Source organism: Chrysemys picta, chromosome 1 (assembly GCF_011386835.1).
Source record: "Chrysemys picta bellii isolate R12L10 chromosome 1, ASM1138683v2, whole genome shotgun sequence".
In the NCBI taxonomy this organism is placed as follows: Eukaryota; Metazoa; Chordata; order Testudines; family Emydidae; genus Chrysemys; species Chrysemys picta.
Window position 1 is genome coordinate 340,003,047 of NC_088791.1, and position 25,137 is coordinate 340,028,183.

The following is a 25,137-nucleotide window of genomic DNA, read 5'->3' on the forward strand; positions in this document are numbered from 1 at the left end:
AGGAGAGAAGGAGGAAGGGGAAGAAAATGAAGAATATGGGCCTTGAAGAAGTACTTTATGACAGCCAGCGTGATCTAGCATATTTAGTTATGACTAGAAGCCAGTAACTCCTGATTTCAAATCCCAGCTCCGACAGATTCCCTCTGACCTTGGGTAACCCATTCTCTACTCAGTTTCCCTAACTCTAAAATGGGGATAAAATTTATAAATACTTCTCCACCTCACAGAAACGTTATGAGGATTAATTGGTAAATACTCAAAAAGTGATCTGAAGACTAGATATGCCAAGTATGATTTATCTATTTTTGGGTTTCATTTTATGAGCCTGTCTAAACAAAAAGAAATTTCCCCAAAAGATTACCCCCAGAAAACAGTTATTTTTCATATCTGGGATGGGTAGGGGGAGTGTCAAGGCTGATTCCCCACTCTGGCACTTCAAGTGCTGAAGGTGGGGGCCCACAAAGATTCTAAAAATTATACTGGCCACTCCAAGCTTGTATTAAACTTCCAAGGTTACAGCTTCTCTCTGACCTTGGATGGGTAGATGCTGCCACCACCCAAATGCAAAACCTCTTGGAACTCAGGAAGGGGCACTTGGGAATTCCTTCCTGTGGGGTACCCTTAAGCCCTTTCACCCCACCTCTGGGGAACAGTTGAGAAAGAAAAACAAATAAATCAGCTGTTGCCACCAGCTAACTAAAAAACATGTGCACCAACCTCTTAAGACACAAAAATCCAAATCCTGTTCTTAAAAAAGGTAAATTTTATTAAAAAGAAAAAGAAAGAAAATACATCTGAAAACTTAGGCTATTGCTAGATTTTTAAAAGAATAATTCCAAAAATTAAGCACACAAAATATTTTTTGGGGGGTTCAGCTTAAAGGTTACAAGCAACAAAAGCATCTGGGGTTAGAACAGAGGAATCTACAAGCGGTAAGAAATAAACAAAATAAACCTAATCACGTCTTTCTACACATTTTCTGATCTACTTACATATCTGGGTTCCAAATAAACAATTCTAGGTATGATTCTGATGATTTTCATACCTGGCCTTCAGCTTCTCACAGCATAACTGCTGCCCTGTTCCCCACTTCCCCGGAGAACAACAACAGACACAAAGGGAAAGTTTTTTCCCAATTTTAAAAAGTTCTAGCCTTCCCATTGGCTTTTTTGGTCAGGTGCCTTCCTTTACCTGTGGACTTCTTTTTAACCCTTTACAGGCAAAGCAAGTAGAGAACAGCTACTAACAGGGATTTTATAGCTAATTGGCTGGCTGGGTGTCCATAAAAGCGAGCTACTCCCCCGCCCCCTTCATTTATCACAGGGAGTGTTTTAAAGATTAATACAAGTCAGTTTGCGGTTACAAGTTTTTAATACTGCAGTTAAGTCACATTCACAGTGGAAAGCTGTATAATATTTTCTGGCAAGATTCTCTTTGGAACTATACGATTTGCATATATTAATTGTTGAGGGGAAGAGAAAAAATCTGGATTAAGGATTTGGTTATAGAATACAGTGGACTGGCTGCATTGAGAATCAGATGCATACATATTGTTTTCCATGTTCCATGCACTTTACAAAGTATATGTACTGAGATTAGCGGCAAACAAGTCTGTCTCAAACAAAGGAATGTGTACTCTGCTTAATTAACATTTAAGCAGTAAACAGAATCATCAAGCAGGTAGGGAAATAAAGGAAGCTCAAACAAGAACTACTATACCAGTAAAAGTTTTGATAAACAACAACTGTCATACCTTGTGCTACCGTTGACATAACCACTGATGGTGTTGATGACACCACAGCAGTCACAGCAATGGTATTTGGAGTGGAAGAGGGAGTGGAACAGTTGCTGCCGCTACTGCTGCTACTGACCAAAGAGGACTGAGAAGCTGTTATAACCACTGGTTGCTTCTGAGTAGTTGAGGCAATGACAGATGTTGGAACAAGTTTAGTGACTGCTGCGTAGTTGTGAGACTTGGAGAGAATGTTGGGTACAAATGTTGAACTTGGAGAGGTGGTTACTATGATCACCTGAAACAACAAAAATGAATTAATCACTCACATGTGTTTAGAAGTTTTATAGCAACTTTGTAATACACTACACACACTGGTATTTAGTTTTAGTGCTCTTAGTTTAGAGTTCATTTGCAGATCTGAATACACTTGCCAGCAGCAAATAAAAAGTTTCTCTTGGTTGGAGGCAGGGCAGCTAATTCATCAGTTTCTGAAGTATTTTCATTTAAAATGGATACGTTTTTTCTTTTTGGTTATGAAGAAAACAGTATGTATGTGACTAAAGTAGTGTTATCTGATGTTGCTGACAAATTGAAACAAGACAGGTGTTTCAGTTCATCTCACTGGGGCACAAAGTCTGAAGCCTGACTGTCACCATCACTCAAAACTGCTCCATGTCTGGAATTTCAGGAGGGTTTGCCACATATGTAAAGATGATAAAATGAATCTAGTGAGGAATACTGAAATTGTACAGCATCCTTTCACTGATAAAAGGTTATTTGATTAGCTGACCGACAGTACGTTATTCAGATTTTTAAGAGGAACATCTGTTTATTTTGTTAAAGACATTCATTGAAAATATACTGAAGCTAATCTTGGCCGTTTTGAGAAATGCCAAAAATTTGGTCCTCTAATCACTTTGTCAAGAGGTATTGAAAAAAGATGCGAGGGTAACAGTTGCCACTAGACTTGACTAGTAAGAGTAGTTACTAGATTGTCCTCTTTTGTATAAAGCTTTATGCAATAGAAAAATGGAAGAGCATTGACATCTTTCAGTGGGATCTATGAATTTTCCTCCAACCTACTGAAATATCACCACAATCCTGAAAACTGGTATAAAAGAATTCAAGAACCACATTCAACATCACTTATTGTTTAAAGAACTGCATATCAAATTCAAGCCTAATCCCAAACCTCAATAATCCTTTAAAATTACTAAAGCAGCATTATCGCTTTGGTTGGAAAGTATGATATACAAACTCAATTTAAAAGAGTATCACGATAACAAATTATGCAATACACAAAAACTACTACACTTCCTATTAGAACAAGTTTAGATCTTGTCATCGTGTATTAGCATGGGACCTGAGTGAGATTTCACTTATAAACTGAAGTGTGCATATAAAGCAAAATGAGAAATATTATCTGTTGGAAGGTTTTTGAGAACAAGTGACAAATACCTTTCTGTAAAGGCCTGCGTGAAAGAAGATAAAATTAACAGTATTTCCATTTTCAAAAAGATGGCATCTATTGTTCCATTCAGAAAGGACAGTGAATCATCAGATCTTAATAGCTTAATATCCTATCTTGTGCCTGTACCTTTCCTTTGCAGGTCTATTTCATCTTGAACTACTACATCCTCCTTTATAATCTGTGCTTTTCAATTTCATTTTGAATATAGACGATACTAAAGCACAGGCTAAAACTTTATTTACAGAGTTCAAAGCACCTGCTCTGAAAAAGGAATAAGATGTATAAGTAGTATGGATAATGAATATATCTTGGATAATGATATGTAGATGAGTACACCAAGCCCCCCACTTTTCTTCAAGTTAGTTATATTTAGTACAAACAATAAATTACTCCAACTTGTGTTCATCCAGACAAATGTTCTGTCGCTGGTTAAACCAGACTTTAATCCAAATAATATTTGCTGCATGGAAAGCAAGACCTTATTATTTGATGTGCTTGTGCTCATTTGCATACCATTAACCAGAATGCATTTCCAGCAGACATTTGTTTGAGCAGTGATACTTCTGGACTTCAGGGAACTAAATGAAAGCATCCCCTACTTTACACAACTGAACAGACATTATGAAAGGCCAGGAATAAACGCACTGCATACTAAAATGTAGGAAGTTAGTCCACTGAACTAAACATCCAAAATCAGGACATGGGAAGTATGCTAATCCACATAAAGTTAGAAATTAAATCTGAGGCTAACACAAAGATTATGGTGTGGAGGTTGGGCTCAAAAGTCAAGAATCGCTCATTATTTGAAAAATACTTTCTAGAGGCCAATCTAAATCAATACTCTCTGTGTCAAGGTCAAATTAATCTCTCATGTAAATCTACTGAAATCAATAGATACGCCAAAGATGAATTTGGTTTGCAGTGTTTCCACTGTCACTATTGTGTTTAAATTTAAACAGGATTTATTTATTTTAGTTAATTAAAATACATCCAGCCAATACTCTGGACCCACAAAATCAAAAACAAAATGTCATTTGGGACCAGTCCAAAATCTAAAACCCTCCCGAAAAGCCTGAGAGAACAAGTAGGTCTTGCAGCATGATCTGGAAATCAACAAATGCAGAACACATTTTAGAAACATTCTACAGCTGAGGACTGCTTGCCTCCAGCCCCATTATGGTCAAACATGGGCACTGTTAGTTTGAGTACCTCAGCTGATCTCAACTGCCACAATACTATGTAAAGGGAGTAGAATGAAAAGGAAAATAACATCCCCACAATCTCTGTTCAGATCTAGCAACAAGTCCTGCTGGGTCCAAAGAGAGATCTCATGCCTCCCGGAGGCATGATCTCCTACACAAAGTAGAGTGGGCCATTGAAAGACCAAACCCAGTTTCCTGGGGTCTTACTACTGCAAAAATAGAATAATTTTAATTAAGGAAAAGAGAAATAAGAAAGATTACCTTTGACCAAAAGTTGTTACCATCTGATGGCTGCTCATTGGCCTATGTGATCCAGTTCTCAGTGGACTAGTGCCCATATCACAAAACCCAACACCACAAAAGGTACTAACTGGAAACTTGTTGGCAGTCTCACCAGAGAGGCCAATAATTGAATGAGCATGGAGACTAAATTCCCTCTCATCCCTAGAAGGGATCCCTTCAGGTCAGGGTTGATGCACATTGGTGGGGCAGTGTGGGGGAAGCTTGCACTCCCACTGCCTGTGCTGTACCTGTTCTGTGGATAAAAAGAGGGCTTCAGTCTCCAGGACTGTCAATCCAGGTCCCTTCACACAAAGGTGCACTAAATTCACACAAGATTTTTGTTTTAAAAAGATGGATTATCTTACCCAAAGAACAATCCTTAAAATATAGCTTGACACTTTTGTAGAGCGGAAAAAGCTAAATATCATGTCTTATTCATTGATGGAAATACAATTATGTAATGCTTGGCGGATTCCCCCACGTACCTTCTGTGTTGTGGTGTTTGTCGTCTGTGTTGAGGGTTTAGTGAACGTTATTTTCACAGGAGACATGTGTGGCGGTAAGGAGTTGGCAATGCTCTGCATGATATTACTCATCTTGGGGCTGCCACTTACAGGCACCGTGATAGTTTTAGTGACAGGAGTGACAGCCTTCGGGACTTCTTTCAGAAGAACAGGGGAGGAACTAGAAGAGTTAGTTCGTCGCCTTTTACGGGGCTTTTCATCATCATCTGAGCAGCTGACACCTGGAAGAACAGGACTTTTCAATTATATAGCGCTTTTCATCTGACCATCTCTCACTGCTTTCTAACAACATTAAGCTTGTTAAGTCCTACATCCATTTTCAAATGGGAAAACACAAGGCAGAGAGAAGATAAAACCTTCCAAAGGTCACAGCAAGTCCATGACAGACCTGAGAACAGAATCAGCTGTTCCAATTCCCTCCCACAGATCACACTTGTTCTCATAATACTGAATTTCTCTTAAAAATAAACAACCAAGGGTATTGAGTAATTTTGCAGTTTAATTCTGGATAAGAAATTAAAAGAATGTAACAGCCAGTGTTGGGGTTTTGCTATTCTGTGTAAAAATGGCAGAAGTTACACCAATGAGACTGCATATGTGTGAGGGGGATGGGGAAGACATTTTTCAAGTGCATTCCTGTTCAGAACTCCACATTCAGCTTTTCCAGCAGTTTTCATCTATGGCAATTATACACATGTAACTAAAATTTCCCGTTTGCTTCGTTACACCATGCCCCCTTTGCCCCTTGTGCCTTCTTTATTGCAACCCAGTACACTTGCAGCAGCATCCCTTTCTCCTTCAAATAGCTTCTGAAGATCTATCTATCATATGATGCATTCCTGCTGCCAAGACCACATCCCACTTTGCAGTGACTATTTCAGCACATTTTACTCACTGCATGTCAAAAAGCAAAACTTTTACCAATATGCAATCGTGCAAAAGAAACTTTTTGCCTCAAACAAGTTTCTTCACCCCCACAATCACCCACCTCAAGGGCAGAAAATCTATGTTTCAACACTCTGCTGAACCACTGACACTAGCTTTCAGATCCTCATCTTGCAAAAGAAGAATTAAATCTGCTCTCAGCAAAAAATTCAAATGCAAAAAAGTGAGGGATTGGCTGATTTAGGGGATTGATGAGATTTTTTCATCCCTGGATTAAAACAAATGATACAGACCAGTCTTATAGTCATTACTAAGGCTACAATTTTGTCATGGACATTTTTAGTAAAAGTCAGGGACAGGTCATGGCCAATAAACAAAAATTCACGTAAGCTGTGACCTGTCCCTGACTTTTACTAAAAACGTCCATGACAAAATGGGGAGGGAGAAGGGTCCAGCACCCTGCCCTGCTGTGGCTGGGAACTGCGGCCTCTGGCCTGCCCAGTGGCTGGGAGCAGGGAGGGACACTCACCCGCAGCGGCTGAGGAGCTGCGGGGGATTCCCCCGCCATCCATGTGTAGGCTGGGGAGCTGCGGGGGATTTCCCGGCCAGCAGCGGCAGCTGAGGAGCTGCCGGGGATCCCTCCCCCCTTCCCATCCTGTCTGCGGGAACTGGGGACCTCTTGGTTATTCCCCCCCCCACAACTGTGGGGGCTGGGGAGCTGCAGGGCCCCCGCCACTCCAGGCGGTGGGGGTACCCTGCAGCTCCCGGCCACCATGGGCAGTGGGGGTACCCTGCAGCTCCCAGACACTGCAGGCTGAAGTCATGGAGGTCTGTGGAAGTCACAGATTCTGTGACTTCCGTGACCTTCGCGATCAAATCGTAAACTGTCCTTACTATGTGATAGCATTTTTTAAAGGTTTAGATTTCAGTTGTTTGAGCTAAGAGAATATCAGTTTTTCTAGATCTTACATCTGAAACAATGTACCTTTCTATAGTAGGTAGGGCAGATTCATTTAAATCCAAGTGATTTATAACTGCAAGTAGGAAACCTTGATTTAAATAATCAGTTTTAATCTCCATTTGCATTTGTACTTTAATTATTTTTCTAAAGAAAGGTTTATTCTCATTGATTGATACAAGCATTAAATGTGGTATTTCTTTTTGCTAACCAGGAGGATATACTATATCTGTACATTTATTTTAGTATTCATATAGCTTAACATACATTTATTCAAATTCTTAATTTTAATATGTTTTTTAAATGTTAGAAATTGATGCCATTCTTATGTATTAGGTGGTCATTTCTACCTGGCATTTGTGTCAAGCAGCTCTTGAATGGAATTTGGAATTAAACTGTACAAAAGCAGCATTTTTAAATTGTTTCTTCATTAAATAAAATTACCTTAAATGTGTTGGATACATAAAAAAACAAGTTTACCAAAACATGTTTTGCATTTTAAACTGATTTCCTAAGCAAAGGAAGTATTAATTGTAGTTAGTGAATTGGTTTGTTTCTGGTCACCGTGGGCAAAATATTGCAAAGATGTATAGATGCCTTTCTAAGGTGATTTCAGTAAGAGTTAGCTGCCTAACCTGCTTAGGCATTTTTGAATATCCCAGCAGACACTTACCTGCATCTTCAGATACCTAAATACCTTTGAAAATCTGACCTCATATCCTTCAAGTATTTAGAATTAATCTCATCATCTCCCACCTGGTTTTTATTCTTAGACAAGCTTTCCTCCTTTTTCAACTCCCAGTTTCTCAATTTTGACTGAACTAGTCAAAATGAAGAAAAGATTCTCTCTGCACCTGCTAATTACTTTTGGTTTCAGTTTAGTTACAGCAAAAGCTTTTCTGGAAAATGTAAATTGCATTCATTCCATTATAAACACTGAAAATAATAACAGATAATTACTTAATTAATTACATTACATTGTGAATTTATAAAGCTTGAGTTGACCTCAAAAGTTGTTTCCTCTCTGATTCTGTATGTAATTAAAAGCAGAATAAAAATTTGAGGATGGCTCATTGATGCAGCATATTTTTTTATTTAAATTATTTCAGTAGATTATAGCCCATTTACGCCTTAACACAGGTTATCCATTTCAAATTTAATTTTAGATAGGAAAACTATATTATTTTAAATTTATATTATTTTTGTAATATCCACAAAGGGTCAAATCCTTAGCTGATTTACATCAGGTAAGGATTTGGCCCTTTACCTTGACATGCCATATCACTTGCTGCTTTAGGGCACATGAGTGCTTGTAGGAAAATGATATTCCTAGAAATTCTCCTGCTTATCTGAGAAGGGAAAAAGGGTTTCTCTTCCTTCCAACTCCCTCAAATGATAAATGACTGCACTGTAGGCTAGGTGCATACTTTGGGGAAGAGGTGGAAGGGAAACCTTCCTCTGAAGCATTAGGTATGACCACATCAGAGGCAAAATTCCAAACTAGATGGACAAATGATCCACTACTGCATGGCAATTCCTAGGTTTTATTTTTCACACTTTGTACTTCTGTTATCCCAGATATCAAAATCTCAGAGTATTTTTCAATCAATGAATTGAGCCTCAACATACCCTCATGAGGAAGGGAAGTATTAGTCCCACTTTAACATCTTTGTGCCGTAGTGTATTTATCAGTAAAGTGACTTGTCCAAAGTCACACAGTAAGTTTGAGGCAGAGCTGGGTTTAGAACCCAGATTATCTAACTCAGAGTCCTGTGCTTTAACCACAGGACCATCCCCTTCCTGTTTTGTTAATCAAAGTTACTGGTATCACTTACTTTTGACGTAAACAGTACTTCCACTTGGCAAGACGACTACATTGGAGGCTGGACTGGCAGGTCTGGGGGACTTCACTGTTGCTACACTGCCACTTGGAACGGGGGTAGATGTTGGGGTTGAAGTGGTACTTGTGTAGGAATAGCAAACCACCACTGAAGAGGAGAGAAGACACCTTCCACATAACTAAAGTAAAGAATTTCATTATCCTAGCACTATTTTGACAGCTTTGAAGATAAATTAAAGCCTAAGGCTTATTGGGTCACTATCCACATCCTTGCCTCTGCGGTCCTGCTACTGTGGAGTGCTGGCCGCTCTGACCCAAGAACGACCATAGAATTAGCTGCTTTCGAAGTAGATTTTAAAACATTTTTATTTGAGAAGACCTTAAAGACACCATTGATATTATTTTCTTCTCTACCGATTGTGTGTTTTACATTATAGTTTATCTTGTATGTGTTTAGAATTTTAATTAACTTTGTTTTAATGTGCTTAGGACTCTTGCGTAGATCAGTGATATAAATATAAAATTGTTATTGCATTGTGCTCAGTGGCATGTCAGTCCTAGAATCAATCTGAAAACCCTCTTTAAATTAAGACAGATAGATGTCCTTTAAAATGGTTTTCCTTGTTTAATTGCTGTAACATTGATGTTTACAAGGAGTAGTAAGAGAAAGCAAGTGGTATAATGTTTCCCAAATCTGTCAGAAAAAATACTAATTTGAGAAGTGTTAGGTTTTCTGTAACTGTGTAAATATACTGTAACTAAACCCCTAAAACAAAGTAAAATAAAACGTTGCAGCTTAGATGGAGTTTGTAGGGGGTAAGGGGAGGATGGGGGAGGCATCTTTTGACTTGGTAATTTAGTACATTTGATCTGGAGTGACAAAATAAGAATGGATATCCACGTCATTTTTACAAAGTCACTTTTCTGAATATCACTATACCTTAAAGAGACCTGTAACAACTTCTTTATTTCTTTCATTTTTAGTAATTTAACAACCAAAATTACTACACGACCCAGGAAGGGGGACTGAAGTCTGAGTCTGCCTGAGCCTCGATGCCCTGGGTGGAGGGGGCCAAAGCTGAAACCCAAGGGCTTCAGCCCCTGGCAGGGGGCCTGTAACCTGAGCTGTGCCACCCAGGGCTGAAGCCCTTGGGCTTCGGCCCCAGGTGGCGGGGCTCAGGCTTCAGCCCCGGATCCCAGCAAGTCTAAGCTAGCCTGGTGACCCCATTAAAATATGGTCGCAACCCACTTTGGGGTTCCGATCCAGTTTGAGAACCACTGCTCTAGCACAATACTACATTTAGGTTGCAAAAACTCCAAAAGGGACTGCAAATCCAATCAGATTTCATGAAAACATTTCTATTAATATTGTATGAAAATGAAGGAACAGGGTTTTTGTTTGTTTGTTTTAAATATAACCTACACACTTTGGATCTAAGCTAGCTGACGGTGTCCCTTTAAAATGTATAATTATTCTTCTCACATCGTCACTACTTGCAGTAAGATACTGGGATTCCCTCACCTTCTTTGTTCCCAGTTTCTGCAGGAACTGGAAGAGATGAATTGTGCTGAATAGCTGCATTGGCAACAGCATTAGCTGTTACAGTAAAGGCTGTTTGTGGAACCAGCCGTGGCATCAGCGGCACCAGTCGACGACCTTCTATAGACCATTCTGAAGAGCTGTTCGGTCCAGACATACTAAACAGAAATGCATATTATGTGAAAGTGTTCTCTTATCCAGCACATTTACTGACTAAATATGCTTTTCCAATAGAGAAAAGCTACTAGATAACAGGATTTTTCTTCTAGTGACAGCCTAGAATATGTACAGTAAATCATAATTAAAAAGGCAGTCTTGCAAATGAGTGCATATTATACTCCTCAAACTAACTAAAAAATCAGAAGCACAACGTTCATGAAACAGCCATCAAACTAAGAGTGCTATAGAAATAATTGTTTCTAAGGCAGATCTCGTTCTACTTAATTAAAAAAATTCTAAGCCCCATCACAATAGCCCAAACAAGATTGCAACATGTCAAATGACTCAGCCCGTGCATTTCCCTTAACAGAGGCCAACCACCTGGTCTTAACTTCTAATTAGTCTCAATGTTTGAAGACAAAATAGAATGCTTAAGAATCATGTTATCCCCTTTTTCTGCTGGGCAAAATTGATTCTGTTTTGTATGACCATTTCACTGAATCAATGAAGCCAGAACTGTAGACTATAGTTTTCAATTAGAGTTTCATTTGATTTATTACTACATACTGAAAAACTACTTTTAACTCTGGCTAACAGTACTAAGTAACTAATAAAAAGATTAGCACCAATTAGTCCATCTATTTCTCAGTTAGACCCAGATTTGTTTCAGCATCTTCCATAAATTTTCTTACAGTACTTACCGATTAGCATCAGTTGAGGTAAAATTTAATTTTTTTGTTGAAAATAACTGCAAACATGAGTTTATATTAAGAGTGCTAACTCCAATATATCTAATGGTAATACTGCACTTTCCTAGCATCATTAAGAATTAATCCACATAAGCCAAATGAGCTCTCTGCTACATTATTTCTCAGTGTGAAAGACAGGAAAGAGATTTTTAAAAAGATATGGCATTCCATAAACTAGCACCTCCTTTGGGTTTCCTACCGTGTGTTCTAGATTTTAATCCCCTTGAGGCAGAAACTGCATGAGTTTTGCAAACGGCTGACATCATCATCAGAATTTAACAGGAAATTCAATTTAAGAAATCAATCCTGATTGTTTTCATACGTAAGCTATTCCTTATTCACTTTTTCTTTTTAAAGAAAAAAATCTAAACTGTTATGCTATGTAGTTGTCTAATAGGACACACTATTTCCAAGCCTTTAAACCTGAAACTTTTAAATGACAGTTTACAAAAGAATATTCCACTTTTGGTGAGTCTCAGTTCAAAATATTGCTAACTGATATGATAGGCTCCTTATACATGATTGTTTTATTGTTTTTCCCCGATAATTTCAGAGTTGTAAGATTCACACTTAAAATCTATAGCTGTTTTAATTATGTTAATTTCTCTTTATTTTCATAAGTTCTTATACTCTAGCTGGACATTAAATAATGTAAGGCATTTCTTTCCCCCTTAAAATAAAATAAAAAGTCTCTCAAGCCATTTATTTCATTCTGAAAACTACTTTTAGATACTAAGAGTACTAAGTATTTCACTTAAAGATAAGTGAGCACCGCTTTTCTCCCCCAATCATGTGGTCTTTGGGGAAAAAAACTGTAGGGAGCCAGCTAGAGACTGAAACTGGCACAACAGCTGCAGAAAGCAGTTCAACCATGTCCTGCTGAACTGGGGGATAAATATGGGCCAGCCAGGCCACACTTCCCTCCAGAACCCAGAACTGAGACCACTCCCCTCCCCACAGGGAACTAGGACCCAGGGAGCATCCCCTTCTCCACAGCAATTGTGGGCTTTGGGAAAGAAAACGCAGGGAGGAGCCAGCCAAAACTGAAACTGCCACAGCAGCTGCACAGGGCAGTTCAAGCAGGGACCAATGGGCAGTGATGATGACAGACTGCTTTCTGAAATTTTCATTCCAAACATTTTCCCCAGTGCTGACTGGCTGTTTGCTCCACCCTCTCTGACCCCCTCCCTCAAGGTCAAAGATCCTTTATCCTTCCATTTAGCTAATCCCCTCCTAACATAACCCCATCAAAAGGATTTAAACAAAACTAAAATCATGGCACAAACATGAAGTTTGCAGCCATCATATTGTTCACTCTCCATATACATTATGTCAGTTTCCCAACCTTCTGTTTGGTCTTATCTATTTAGACTGTAAGCTCTTCAAGGCAGGAACTCTCTCTTATACTATGTTTATATACAACACAATGGGGCCCCATTTTCAGCTGGCTCCTAACCACTTCATGAACAAAACACTGACTTGTTAACTACAGATTTAAACAACTTCCACACATTTTCCTGTAGTACATACTACAGTGCTGCAACAGTTGAGGGTATAGTTACATGTACTGCTTCAATTGTCAGCTGTGTTATCCCTTCAAGGTTGCTAGTGGTTTAAAATCTAGTATTTGGTTTAAAAGATAAAGGCCTGTCCAATGGGAAGACTATTTGGTGCCTTATGGAAGTCATGTGCAGTATGACTAATAGCTTACTTATGCGCAATAGTTGTTAGCCGTTCATCATTTACGGCTCTCCGAACTTCAGCACGATGGCGCTCAGTTGAAATGCTGTCAAAAAAGAAAGCAGCCAATATATTTTAGATATGGAAAGACAAATATATTTATCTGATCCTGTTAGCGAAAATGAAAATGTTAGAAACAGCTCCACTCTGGTGGATGGAAGGGTCAGCATTTACATTTTAGAGATTGCCACTTGCTTATCTCCCCTGTGACAGCGAAAATAAAGTCTTTTGTTATTCAGAAGGTAAAAGAAATAATTCTCTGGCCTAGAGAATAGAAAGGATTTCACCACAGTTACTAGAGATTACATTAGCGGCTACATGGCAGGATTCCCAATTCTGGGTTGCAATCTTACAAGGATGGAAGTGAGGAAAAAAATTTCATTTGCAAGATAAGCAAATGTAACCAGGAATCTTTGAAAGAAAAATAAATATGGAATTCCCACTATATTGTTTCTGGAGTCTCCCTTCTGATTATTAATTCATTTTAAGAACAGAAGATGCCCCTGGTAGGAAGTGTGTGCAATGCTTTTAAAAGAAAACAGGCCATAAACCAATTATATATTCACCACATTTACCATAAGTAGAGTGAGGTTTACCTAAGCACTTTGGAGAGTTCTCCAAGAAGGTCTTTCTTATCCTTGGTAAGGTCCCCCTGTGCACGCAAGGCACTGATAACTCCAGCATATGCCTCCAGTTCTAAGGAAATATAGAAATATGATTAGCTCTTAACCATTAACAGCAAAAAGGGAAAAATAAAATCATGGGTTTAAATACAATAGATTTGCTATTAATGTATTAACATCTTATTTAAAAAAGGAGTATGTTACTCCTTCAAAAATGCAGTGTTCTCTACGAGAGACTGATGATTCAGAACTATTTCAGCAAGTTACTCTGCCGTGTACAGTTGTTATATGCAGCATATTTTGTTGTGATTTCACAGCAGATTCTCTAGAAAGCAGTTTAAAAGACTATGACCAGGTGCCACAAAGACCAACCCTGCAAGCCTTCCACACAGAGTGCTCCCACTGATGCCAGTAGGAGTGCCACATGCAGAGGGACTTGAAAGATCAGGCCCTATTTTTGTAAAGTACTATGTAATTTTCCAGGAGTAAATGAAATATTCATAATATCTTTAACAAAACTCCATAGGAAAGATGAGGTTTTAGTTGGGATTATGTTTTCAAATGAGTATTACTTTGTATTTATCGACATTGAATTTCATCTGCCATTTTGTTGCCCAGTCACCTAGTTTTGGGAGATCCTTTTGTAGCTCTTCACAGTCTGGGACTTGAATAATTTTGTATCATCTGCAAATTCTGCCACCTCACTGTTTACCCCTTTTTCCATATCATTCATGGATATGTTGAATAGGACTGGTCCCAGTACAGACTCCTGGGGGATACTTTACCTCTCTCCATTCTGAAAACTGACTTTACTCATGAAAAAGTTACTTCTATCAAAAGAAAAACTAATCTTCCCTATAACATTCCTCTTTAATGAGGGGATGACAGCTTTTTAGACTGCCGTATAAATTTTCTTGTCAATGTGTCTTGCTTAATTTCCATAACATATGTAACTATTTAAAGCAGAAAAGAATGCTAACACATTGAAGCAACAAGAAACATTCAGATCTCTAATGTGCAACCAATACATCAAAGACAATGAACTGATTGAACACTGAAAAATGATTAACATTATTCTTTAGTTTACAGAAAATGCTGAAGAGCAGAACATGGAAATACCACTCAGTCAAAATATATAATCCTAATCATGGGGCACATTATTTGAACATTTCACAAAAAAAAGTGACTGAAAGCCTCGTTTTAAATTAGCAATCTAAACCCTTTCCACACTGTACATAGCTATACAGACCAACAAAATCAAATCCCAGTTAACATAAAAATAAGTATTAATAGGGACAGAAACAATAACAAAAAAGACTGACTAGAGCACAAATAGCAGTCAGATAATAGCTGCCAAAATAAGCAAGATTTATTATTTGTATATTGTTTACAAAAGCTGTCAGCGAGTGAGTCCAGTGGACCCAATTTACACAACCAGAGAACCATGGCCAAAACAATTCCTACACCCACCCCAGTTCCGACTAAACCTAGGGGAAAACAGAAAAGACACACTTTGCTCAACCATAACCCCCAAACCAGGGCATTGGGCAGACAATGACTGCTTAAGTATTTAAGGCTCGGATGAAGAAGCATTTTATATACCAGTCCAATTGTTGTCTTTAAAGTCAACATTTGCTAAGGTACCACACGGTAATATGAGAGATACTACAGTATTTTTCTGTGTTTAGACTATGAAGTTACTTTACCCAGTAATCACTCAATGTCTTAGTTAAGGTTGGTTTTGTTTTATGGAGAGCCACTACATTAAGACCTTTAAATTTATGTTTTAGCATCTTGGCAGACAGTGAAGATCACAGGACAGATGTAAAGTAATGCACATTGGAAAACATAATCCCAACTATACATATAAAATGCTGGGGTCTAAATTAGCTGTTACCACTCAAGAAAGAGATCTTGGAGTAATTGTGGATAGTTCCCTGAAAACATCCATTCAATGTGCAGCGGCAGACAAAAAAGCTAACAGAATGTTGGGAATCATTAAGAAAGGGATAGATAAGAAGAAAGAAAATATCATATTGCCTCTATATAAATCCACAGTACACCCACATCTTGAATACTGCGTGCAGATGTGGTCACCCCATCTCAAAAGTAATGTATTGCACTTGGAAAAGGTTCAGAAAAGGGCAACAAAAATGATTAAGGGTATGGAACCGCTGCCGTATGAGGAGACTTTTCAGCTTAGAAAAGAGACAACTAAGGGGGATATGATAGAGGTCTATAAAATCATGACTGGTGTGGATAAAGTAAATAAGGAAGTATTATTTACTCCTTCTCATAACACAAGAACTAGGGGTCACCCAATGAAATGAATAGGTAGCAGGTTTAAAACAAACAAAAGAAAGTATTTTTTCACACAACGCACAGTCAACCTGTGGAATTCTTTGCCAGAGGATGTTGTGAAGGCCAAGACTATAACACGGTTCAAAAAAGAACTAGCTATGTACTGCAAAGGTCTCAGGACAGTGCTAGATATCACACTAAGATATGATTTAAGTATTGACACATTTTTCTAAAATCTGCTATGGTGTTTAATTTACTATGGAGTATCTCAGCCTTGCAGAGTGGTCTAATGGATAGAGCACTGGACTGGAAGTCAGGAAACATGGGCTATATGTTTTGCTTTATCACTGACCTGCTTTGTGACCTTGCTACAGGGCAAGTCACTTCACCTCTCTGTGCTTCCATTTCCACTCCCTTGTCTATCTTGTCTATTTAGACAAAATTCTTTCCGATAATATAAGCCTCTGTCTCTGTTTGTACACTTGCAATCTCAGTTAGGGCCTCTAGGTGCTATCACAATACAAGTAATAAATTTTTAAATAATAAAAATAATGGTTCAGATTCTATACTCAATGTGTTGTCTCTTAAAAACAGAACCCCCTCCCCCAGATAACCGAACAAGATGAGAGAAAATAGTTTCACCCCTTTCTCTCAGCTAATAATAATAGTTTTATAGCATAATCTGGGGACCTCAAAGCGCTTTACAAACATCAACCTTCATGCCTCTGATGCAAGCTATGTAGTACAGTACTTCACTTTTTTTACAGATGGGTAAAATAAAGCCCAGAGAGGTTAAGTGATTTGCCCAAGTGATTTTCACATAGGGAGTCAGTAGAAAATCTCAAATATCTAATCTCAACTCCCTCTACTGTGTTCAACCACTAGACTTTGTTGCCTAAATGAAAGTCTGAAAAGAAAACTAAGATTTTTCTTCTTCCAATACTAAAATGCTATTAAAGGCTATTAAGTACAGTTGCCTTACTACATATGCATGTTATTACGGATATAACACCCAGAAACCTTCTTACTGATAGCCCTTTTCATTTGGGCAAAGCATCCAGAATTCGATGCATGGCTACAGCAATTCAATAGGCTCCTAATGTTATGACCATTAAACTAATTGAGGAGATTGTTTTCACATCTCACAGCCAATTCCTGTCGTCCTGTAATTGAAGATTGGAAATATTGTACTGTGGGACATTTTCTTTCATTGAGAATCTGCATTTCAGTAGTTTTACTGATGTAACTCAAAACACTGACACAACTAAACATGGGTAGCATTGCAAGATTCATTTTGACCTTCATATGTTTTCTCTATATAAAACCAAAAAAGCAGGTAGGAAATTAATCAGATATGTGGAAATAGCAAACTTTTGACAGAAATGTCTCCTATTACACATTAATGTGCATGAAAACATCATAATTTGCAGTGTAGGTACCATCCAATTAAAATGATTCTATGAAATTAGGTGTATAACCAGCTCTATTCATTGAATCTATAAAGAGCATCCAACACTACCAAATACTATCAAAGCAAGAGCTGTGCAAACACTGACACCTACTGATCACTTTCTGTATCTTATAAATTGATTGCCAACATATGAAAGTGTTTAATGAAGACAGTGGGCTGGTGATTCTTTAAACAGAGATAGATACACAAAGTCCTAGCAGTCAGTGGGATGGAGGAAGCAGAGACCCACAAATTGCATCTCACTGTACCCAGTTTGCGAAGAATCCTCTTGCATTCATCCCTGCTGAGATCCAGAAGGGTTGGCCACACAACAGGCATTCTTTTTCTGTCTTTGTGCTCCCACAGAGCTCAACCTCCCTGAAAAAGAATACAAATACTGTAAATACAAGTACATGCTCTACATCTCGCAATTTGATTACTGCAACCTCTCCCTTCCTCCAGCCTGCTCAGAACTTCACCAAGGTCATCTTCCTTTCCAGCCACGTATTCCCCTGCCTAAACCCCTGCAAAAGGCTTGCCATTTCACTATAACAGAATTCTGCAACTTCACACCAGTCAACGACTTCCGATAGCCATTTCCTCAGCCTAGGTCTACACTTGAAAATTATACTGGAATAGCTACGTCAGTCAGAGGTATGAATAAACCACTCCGCTGACCACTGTAGCTATGCCAACATAACCTCCATGTAGACACAGTTATGTCGATGGAAGAGTGCTTCCACTGAGGGAGCTAATGTTCAGGGAAATGATGTTCCTACACTGACAGAAAAACCTCTTCTGTCAGTGTAGGTTGCATCTACATTGTGGGGCTATGCCAGTATAGCTCTACCAGAGTAGCTATGCTAGTATAGTCTCTTTAGTGTAGACACACCTGAAGGTCATCCTAGCCTCTCTCCCGAGCTGCCTATATCTTTCTCAGACCTTCTTTCGTGCCGTGCTCTCCCTTACATCTAGAACTCTCTCTGAATTGATGTACAAGTCCCCTCCCTCTCCTTATGCACAGAGCATCTATTATAGGAAGTCTTCCAGTTAGTGACTATACAACCCATGGGACTGTATTTGGCATTTGTCTGTTATGTTGCAGAGTGGCAAAAGCATCATGAACATTTACTTGTCCAGGCACAATACATCTCTACCTCGACATAACGTGACCCGATATAATACGAATTCGGATATAACGTGGTAAAGCAGTGCTCCGGGAGGAGAGGGGGGGCTGCGCACTCCAGCAGATCAAAGCAAGTTCGACATAATGCGGTTTCACCTATTTTTTGGCTCCCGAGGACAGCATTATATCGAGGTAGAGGTGTATAGGCACAGTATCTAACTTGTCCAACCACATCTTGACAATGATGAAAACCACACATTAGAATGATTTTATCCACCCACTAAAAAAATTACTTGCCAGAGGCAAACAGGTTAATAGACTTGTGCAAGACCGTGACAATACTTGTAGTGCACTTGGGCCGTTAGACTGAAGCGCCACAGAGCAGTGATTACGGGTCTGTGTTTTAGCAACATGAACAAAAACAAAGCATAGATCGCATCCTACACGTTGCAAGAGATGATCTCTCAGAGCACACACAGGAAACTGTGACAGCAGGACCAGGATGCACCTACCCCCACTCCCGAATTCATTGTGCCGATTATCACTATCCTGTAATTGTTGGCTTTAGTGAAAACAAATGATCCCATACACAAACAACAAGAAGTGATGGTCAAGGGGTGGGTGGGAGTTTAGTTACCCCCAGTACAAGCCCCACAAGATGGAGGAAGTGAAATGCCTCCTCTGACCTCCATACACTGGGGGAAGGGACAGGAATAGCTCCTTCTACCCCCAGCTGACAGAGCTGCTGCCGCTTTCCTCAGCCCAAGGGGGGGACCGGCGGAGTGGGGGAGGGGTGGAGCACACAGCACCCTCAGGCGACGGGGTGGCAGGGAGAGATACACTATCGCCCCCTCTTCTCTCAGCTGGGCTGGGGGCTGTGTGTGTGGGAGATCACAGCTCCCTCCTCCCTCAGCCGAGAGACGGGTGCTGGGGGAAGGGGGGGGCCACAGCTCCCTCCTCCCTCAGCCGAGAGACGGGTGTTGTGTGTGTGTGTGTGTGTGTGTGTATGGGGGGGGCACAACTCCCTCCTCCCTCAGCCAGGGGGTGGTGTGTGTGTATGGGGGGGGGCACAGCTCAGCCAGGGGGTGGTGTGGGGGGGACACAGCTCCCTCCTCCCCCAGCCAGGGGGTGGTGTGTGTGGGGGGGGGGGCCACAGCTCAGCCAGGGGGTGTTGTGTGTGTGTGTATGGGGGGGGCCCACAGCTCAGCCAGGGGGTGTTGGGGGGGGCACAGCTCAGCCAGGAGGTGTTGGGGGGGGCACAGCTCAGCCAGGAGGTGGTGTGTGTGTGTATGGGGGGGGGGGGGGGGCACAGCTCAGCCAGGGGGTGTTGGGGGGGGGGCACAGCTCCCTCCTCCCCCAGCCAGGGGGCCGGACGGAAGCCTCTCGCTCAGCCCGGGAAAGGGCAGGCTCAGCCCGGTGAGAGGACGCTGCGCTCTCCGCCTACCGGGCGGGGAGGGGGGGGGGAGCGGGAGCTGCCCACTCCTGCGCCTTTCACTGACGTGGACACGGCACCAAACAAGCCCACGGAGGGGGAGTCGCCCTCCCGCTCCCGCCCAAGCTCCCGGGCGGAGGAGACCCACCTGCCCGGCCGTTCCGGGAACATCTAAAGGCTCCTCAGCGGCAGAGCCCGGGTAGCTTCGGGTTTGTTTAGTGGCGGCGGCAGGCAGCTCCGTCCAGCCAAGATGGCGGCAAAACAGCAGCTCGCATGCGCGGCCGCGCGGGGCAGCGTGGGAATTGTAGTTTCCCCTCATCGGTGCCCTGCCCACGGCCCGCTTCAGACGTCACGACGTCCATCCGGCCGTTGCGCGAGACAAGGGGCGGGTCAGGCAATCAAACCAACGCTTCCAAGATGGTGGCCGAGGGCGGCGCGCGGGGCCCGCCTGGGAAGTGTAGTCCCTTTGTGTTTGACAACGGAGCGACGAGAGGAGCCTTCCGCCACGCCCACAGACTTGGAACGCACTACGGAGAGCGAGAGGGGGCAGACATCATCCTGTTCGCGTTTCGCGGCTCGGCGCAGGCCGGAGGGAGCTCCGAAGCGAGTTGCAATGTATTTGCCCTGCACCCAGCGCCATTGTCAGGGGCTCCACTTGGCACCCAGGGGCGAAGCACACCCCAGGGCTAGCCAAAGCCCTGCATAACCCAGAGAGGGGCTGCGTTCCCGGGGGACACTGAAAGGCTGTCAGACTGTATGGGGTGTTGCCAACTCTTCGTTGTGTCCCAAGTCTTGTGATAGTTGTGTGCCTTAAACCCTCAGCTCCTGGAGTCATGATGCGTCTCCGCTTTCTTTCTTTCTTTTTTTTTTTAAAGTCCTCATCGCTAAAGAGGAAAACTCCACAACCAGAAGCAAATAAAAAGAACTCTGGATGTATTTTTTAAAATCTCGAGATTTTTAAGTCAGTCTCATGATTTTGGGTGGGCCTGACTTGTGGGTTTTGAAACTTTGGGGCTCGCAATACTGCTTTGGTCATACGGTTTTTCCTTTATCTCCGTGTTAATAGGTTTTAGGTTCATGGGAAATTTTGGGTACTTCTCACAACTTTACACTATTTATGATAAAATGTGAGTTCTGTGAATGTTGAATCACCCTCAGTTGTGTAAGTGATATGGGCAAAAAGTCTGCACATATCTCTCTCCTATGCAAACAATAAGATAAAACAATTTTTTCCCCTCCCACCAAAAAAACAGATCCAGATGTGCCCCTTCTATGGTCCCCATGTGCCGATCAGCTGTGAGTACAGTGATCATGTAATCCCAAAAGCCAGGAATGTTGTTTTCAGACCCTCATCCCAGATATGGAGTGACCCAGGCCTCAGCTAGGGGCTATGCCTACAGTGGGGAGATGCAGAGGCAAACCAATACAATGGAGATAATTTAAAACTTTATAAAGGAAAAACCCAGAAATTAGGCAGGAACAATAATATAATATACATAATAGAATTATATAAAATAAAATACTTGCTTAGGAGAATAAACTATAAATTACCATCATTATAAAAGAAGTTTTTTCTTAAACATTCTGAGTCACCCCAAGGAAATCAACTCCTCCTCTCCCTGGCTACGAAGTCCAGCTTCACCCCTGCTGTCCTGCTTCTACCTCTATCTGGCTTACGATGCTCCTTTGCTTTGACCCTGTGATGACCAGACCTTTATCGAACAGGTCCACCTGTGAACTACAGCCCTTGACCTGGAGGGCCACACCCATTCTCCAAGCACCCAAACTGTATTTCCTTTTGTCAGCATCCCAACGGTCAACCTCACTGGTCACAGTTCTTCTCTAACCAGTTTCCAACTACCCCCTCCTTGGGGCAGATTCCAAGCTCCTCTCGTTGGCTATTTCTTTCTCCAAAACAGCATTCCAGGCTGCTGTACCATAGCTGCAGCAGGTGCGAATGCCAAAGCCACAGTTACTACACTTACTTTAAAAATAATGTTTTCTTGGTTTTTTAACTTCCTACAGGCTGGCCACGTGGAGGAGCAGCTGCAGGGTCACTTGATATGCTTCAGAATACTGCCAGGAAAGATACTCAGATGGAATGGCCAGAAGAAAAACATTATCTACAGAAAAATGTTACAGACAGAGAAAAAAGAAGTAAATCGTATTAGAAAAGAAAAAGTCTCCAGAAGGGGTGACTGTAGCTCAGTTTGTGCTTGCATTTTATAGCAAGAAAGAAAAAAAATCTCATTTCATATTTGGCTTCCAGAATGTAAGAAACAATTGGAAATTTTCTGAGGTGAAGACAAGGTGGAGAATGTGCTTTGATTTGATACATCTATTTCCAGTTCCGTTAGTGCTATTATTTTCACCTCAAGGTAGCAGAGACACTTGGATCTCATCTATGGGGTCCAATATTCCATAGTGGATCACAAGCTAAATATAAGTCAACAGTATAATGCTGTTGCCAAAAAAAAAAAAAAAAAAGCAAACATTATTCTGGGATGTATTAGCAGAAGTGTTATAAGCAAGACTCAAGAAGTATTTCTTCTGCTCTACTCTGCGCTGATTAGGCCTCAACTGGAGTATTGTCACCAGTTCTGAGCACGACATTTCAGGAATGATGTGGACAAATTGGAGAAAATCCAGAGAAGAGCAAGAAAAATGATCAAAGGTTTAGAAAACATGACCTATGAGGGAAGATTGAAAAAAGTGGGTTTGTTTAGTGTGGAGAAGAGAAGACTGAGGGGGCATATGATAATAGTTTTCAAGTACATAAAAGGTTGTTACGAGAAGGAGGGAGAAAAATTGTTCTCTTTAACCTCCGAGTATAGGACAAGAAGCAACGGGCTTAAATTGCAGCAAAGGTGATTTAGGTTGGACATTAGGGAAAACTTCTTGTCAGGGTAGTTAAGCACTGGAATAAATTAGCTAGGGAGTTTATGGAATCTCCTTCATTGGAGATTTTTAAGAACAGGCTAGACAAACACCTGTCAGGGATGGTCTAGATCAGGGGTAGGCAACCTATGGCACGCGTGCTGAAGGCAGTACACAAGCTGATTTTCAGTGGCACTCACACTGCCCGGGTCCTGGCCACCGGTCCGGGGGGCTCTGCATTTTAATTTATTTTAAATGAAGCTTTTAAACATTTTAAAAACCTTATTTACTTTACATACAACAATAGTTTAGTTATATATTATAGACTTATAGAAAGAGACCTTCTAAAAACTTTAAAATGTATGACTGGCACGCAAAACCTTAAATTAGAGTGAATAAATGAAGACTTGGCACATCGCTTCTGAAAGGTTGCTGACCCCTGGTCTAGGTAATACTTAGTCCTGCCTTGAGTGCAGGAAACTGTACTAGAAGACCTCTCAAGGTCCTTCCAGTCCTATGATAATATGATTATTGAATACCAGATCCTCACCTGCAATTTCATATTGTTCTCTCCAAGTTATGAACCTCTTAGAGTCTAAAAAACAATCATTTTGGACAACAAAATGCTGTAGGTCTAACAGAAGACTTTGCCTTTCTGTTTCTTGTTAATGACCACTTCTCAAGAGCCAAAGTGAAGGCAAGTAGAGCCACCTGTACACATTACCTGAAAGAAGAATTTGGCTTTAAATGTTGCACAAATTCAGTTAGATTCAGCAAAACTAGTGCAGGGAGGTATAAATTGCACTTCCCTTTGCCAACACTACCCTTCCCTGGCAAACTTTGGGCCAGATGTTGCCAATCATCATTTGTGATGTCAGTGAGACAATTTGGCAAGATGAGGCCCAAAACTTCCTATGAAGAATATGGTGGAGGACAACCTTTTGTGGTTCATTCAATGACAGCAAGGATTTTCCATAATGCGTTTGTGTAAAAAAATGTATTTGGCACTTTCTCCCCAAAAATTGTTTTATAAAAAAGAAAGATACTGAAATATGTTCTTTCTGAAGCTGCAGCTGCTGTCTTCCTGCTGATGTTGTAAGATGATGTCCAAGAATGTAATGCAGCTGCAAAAAGGGATAAAATCATGGGGTATATTAACAGGAGTGTTGTATGTAAGACACAGGAGGAAATTCTCCCACTCTACTCAGCGCTAGTGAGGCCTCCACTGATGCAATGTCCAATTCTGGGCACCATACTTTATGAAAGATGTGGACAAACTGAAGAGAGTCCAGATGACAGCAACAAAAAACGATAAAGCGTCTAGAAAACCAGACCTCTGAAGAAAGGCTATAAAAACTGGGAATGTTTAATCTTAAGAAAAGGAGACTGAAGGGAGGACCTGTGAAGTCTTCAAATACGTTAAGCGCCGGTATAAAGAGGATGGTGATCAATTGTCCTCTATGTCCACGGAAGGTAGGACAAGAAGTAATGGGTTTAATCTGCAGCATGAAAGATCTAGATTAGATATTAGGAAAAAGTTTCCAACTATAAGGGTAGTTAAACTCTGGACTAGTCTTCCAAGGGAGGTTGGAGAATCCCCATCACTGCAGGTATTTAAGAACAGGTTGGATAAACACCTGTCAGGGATGCTCTAGGTTTACTTGGTTCTACCTCAGCGCAGAGGGCAAGACTTGATGACCTCTTGAGGTCCCTTCCAGCGCTACATTTCTATGATTCTATCTATGCAACTAGTTTGGAAGTTTAACTCTCCTCTCCCACATTTATATATGCCGTATCCTTTTGCTTTCGTGGTGTCACCAGAATCACGGTCAACCAACAGATGTCAGGGTCTGTTGATTTTTGTCTGCCACCACACATTTGAACACATCTTAAAAGGGATACTGTTCTGGAGGTGCACCCCTTTGCAGTTTAACTTGCTCCCCTTTTTCTCCTTGCACACTGATGAGAATTTCTCCCTTTTATGTGTCGGGAGATAAATAATGATTAGCAATAAAGCTACTAAAAGCTTTCTTATGATTTCCAATTTCCTCTTGCAAATACGCGTTGCATTTTAATAGCAGGAAACCTGCATAATTTATTGTACTTAAACAGTATAATTTAAAAAAAACCAACCAGGCTAGATTTCACTCAAAGATATGAAGGACAGCCAGATCATTTCCCATAAAATGCATTTAAAGTATTATCTTGCAACCATTAGTAAGTGGTAGAGAGATCTTGAAAGT

At 40.8% G+C, this 25,137-nt stretch overlaps 1 protein-coding gene across 4 annotated transcripts in view; it reads right to left on the reverse strand.

Annotated features, from left to right (window-relative positions):
• Nucleotides 1-20,315, reverse strand: part of EMSY (EMSY transcriptional repressor, BRCA2 interacting) — a 50,617-nt gene extending 30,302 nt beyond the window's left edge. For 2 of the 4 annotated variants that reach the window (XM_008172213.4, XM_024108940.3), the window contains exons 1-8: nucleotides 20,166-20,303; nucleotides 17,729-17,837; nucleotides 13,682-13,781; nucleotides 13,057-13,131; nucleotides 10,420-10,595; nucleotides 8,893-9,045; nucleotides 5,176-5,435; nucleotides 1,754-2,030 (exon numbers count right to left, since the gene is read on the reverse strand). In XM_008172213.4, coding sequence (XP_008170435.3) covers nucleotides 1,754-2,030; nucleotides 5,176-5,435; nucleotides 8,893-9,045; nucleotides 10,420-10,595; nucleotides 13,057-13,131; nucleotides 13,682-13,781; nucleotides 17,729-17,798 — 1,111 coding nt within the window. In that variant the 5' untranslated portion in view covers nucleotides 17,799-17,837; nucleotides 20,166-20,303. Of the gene's footprint in view, nucleotides 1-1,753; nucleotides 2,031-5,175; nucleotides 5,436-8,892; nucleotides 9,046-10,419; nucleotides 10,596-13,056; nucleotides 13,132-13,681; nucleotides 13,782-17,728; nucleotides 17,838-20,165 lie in introns of all 4 variants that reach the window. The other 2 variants (XM_024108941.3, XM_024108942.3) reach the window with 2 other exon arrangements.
• Between the last annotated feature and the right edge of the window lie 4,822 nt (nucleotides 20,316-25,137).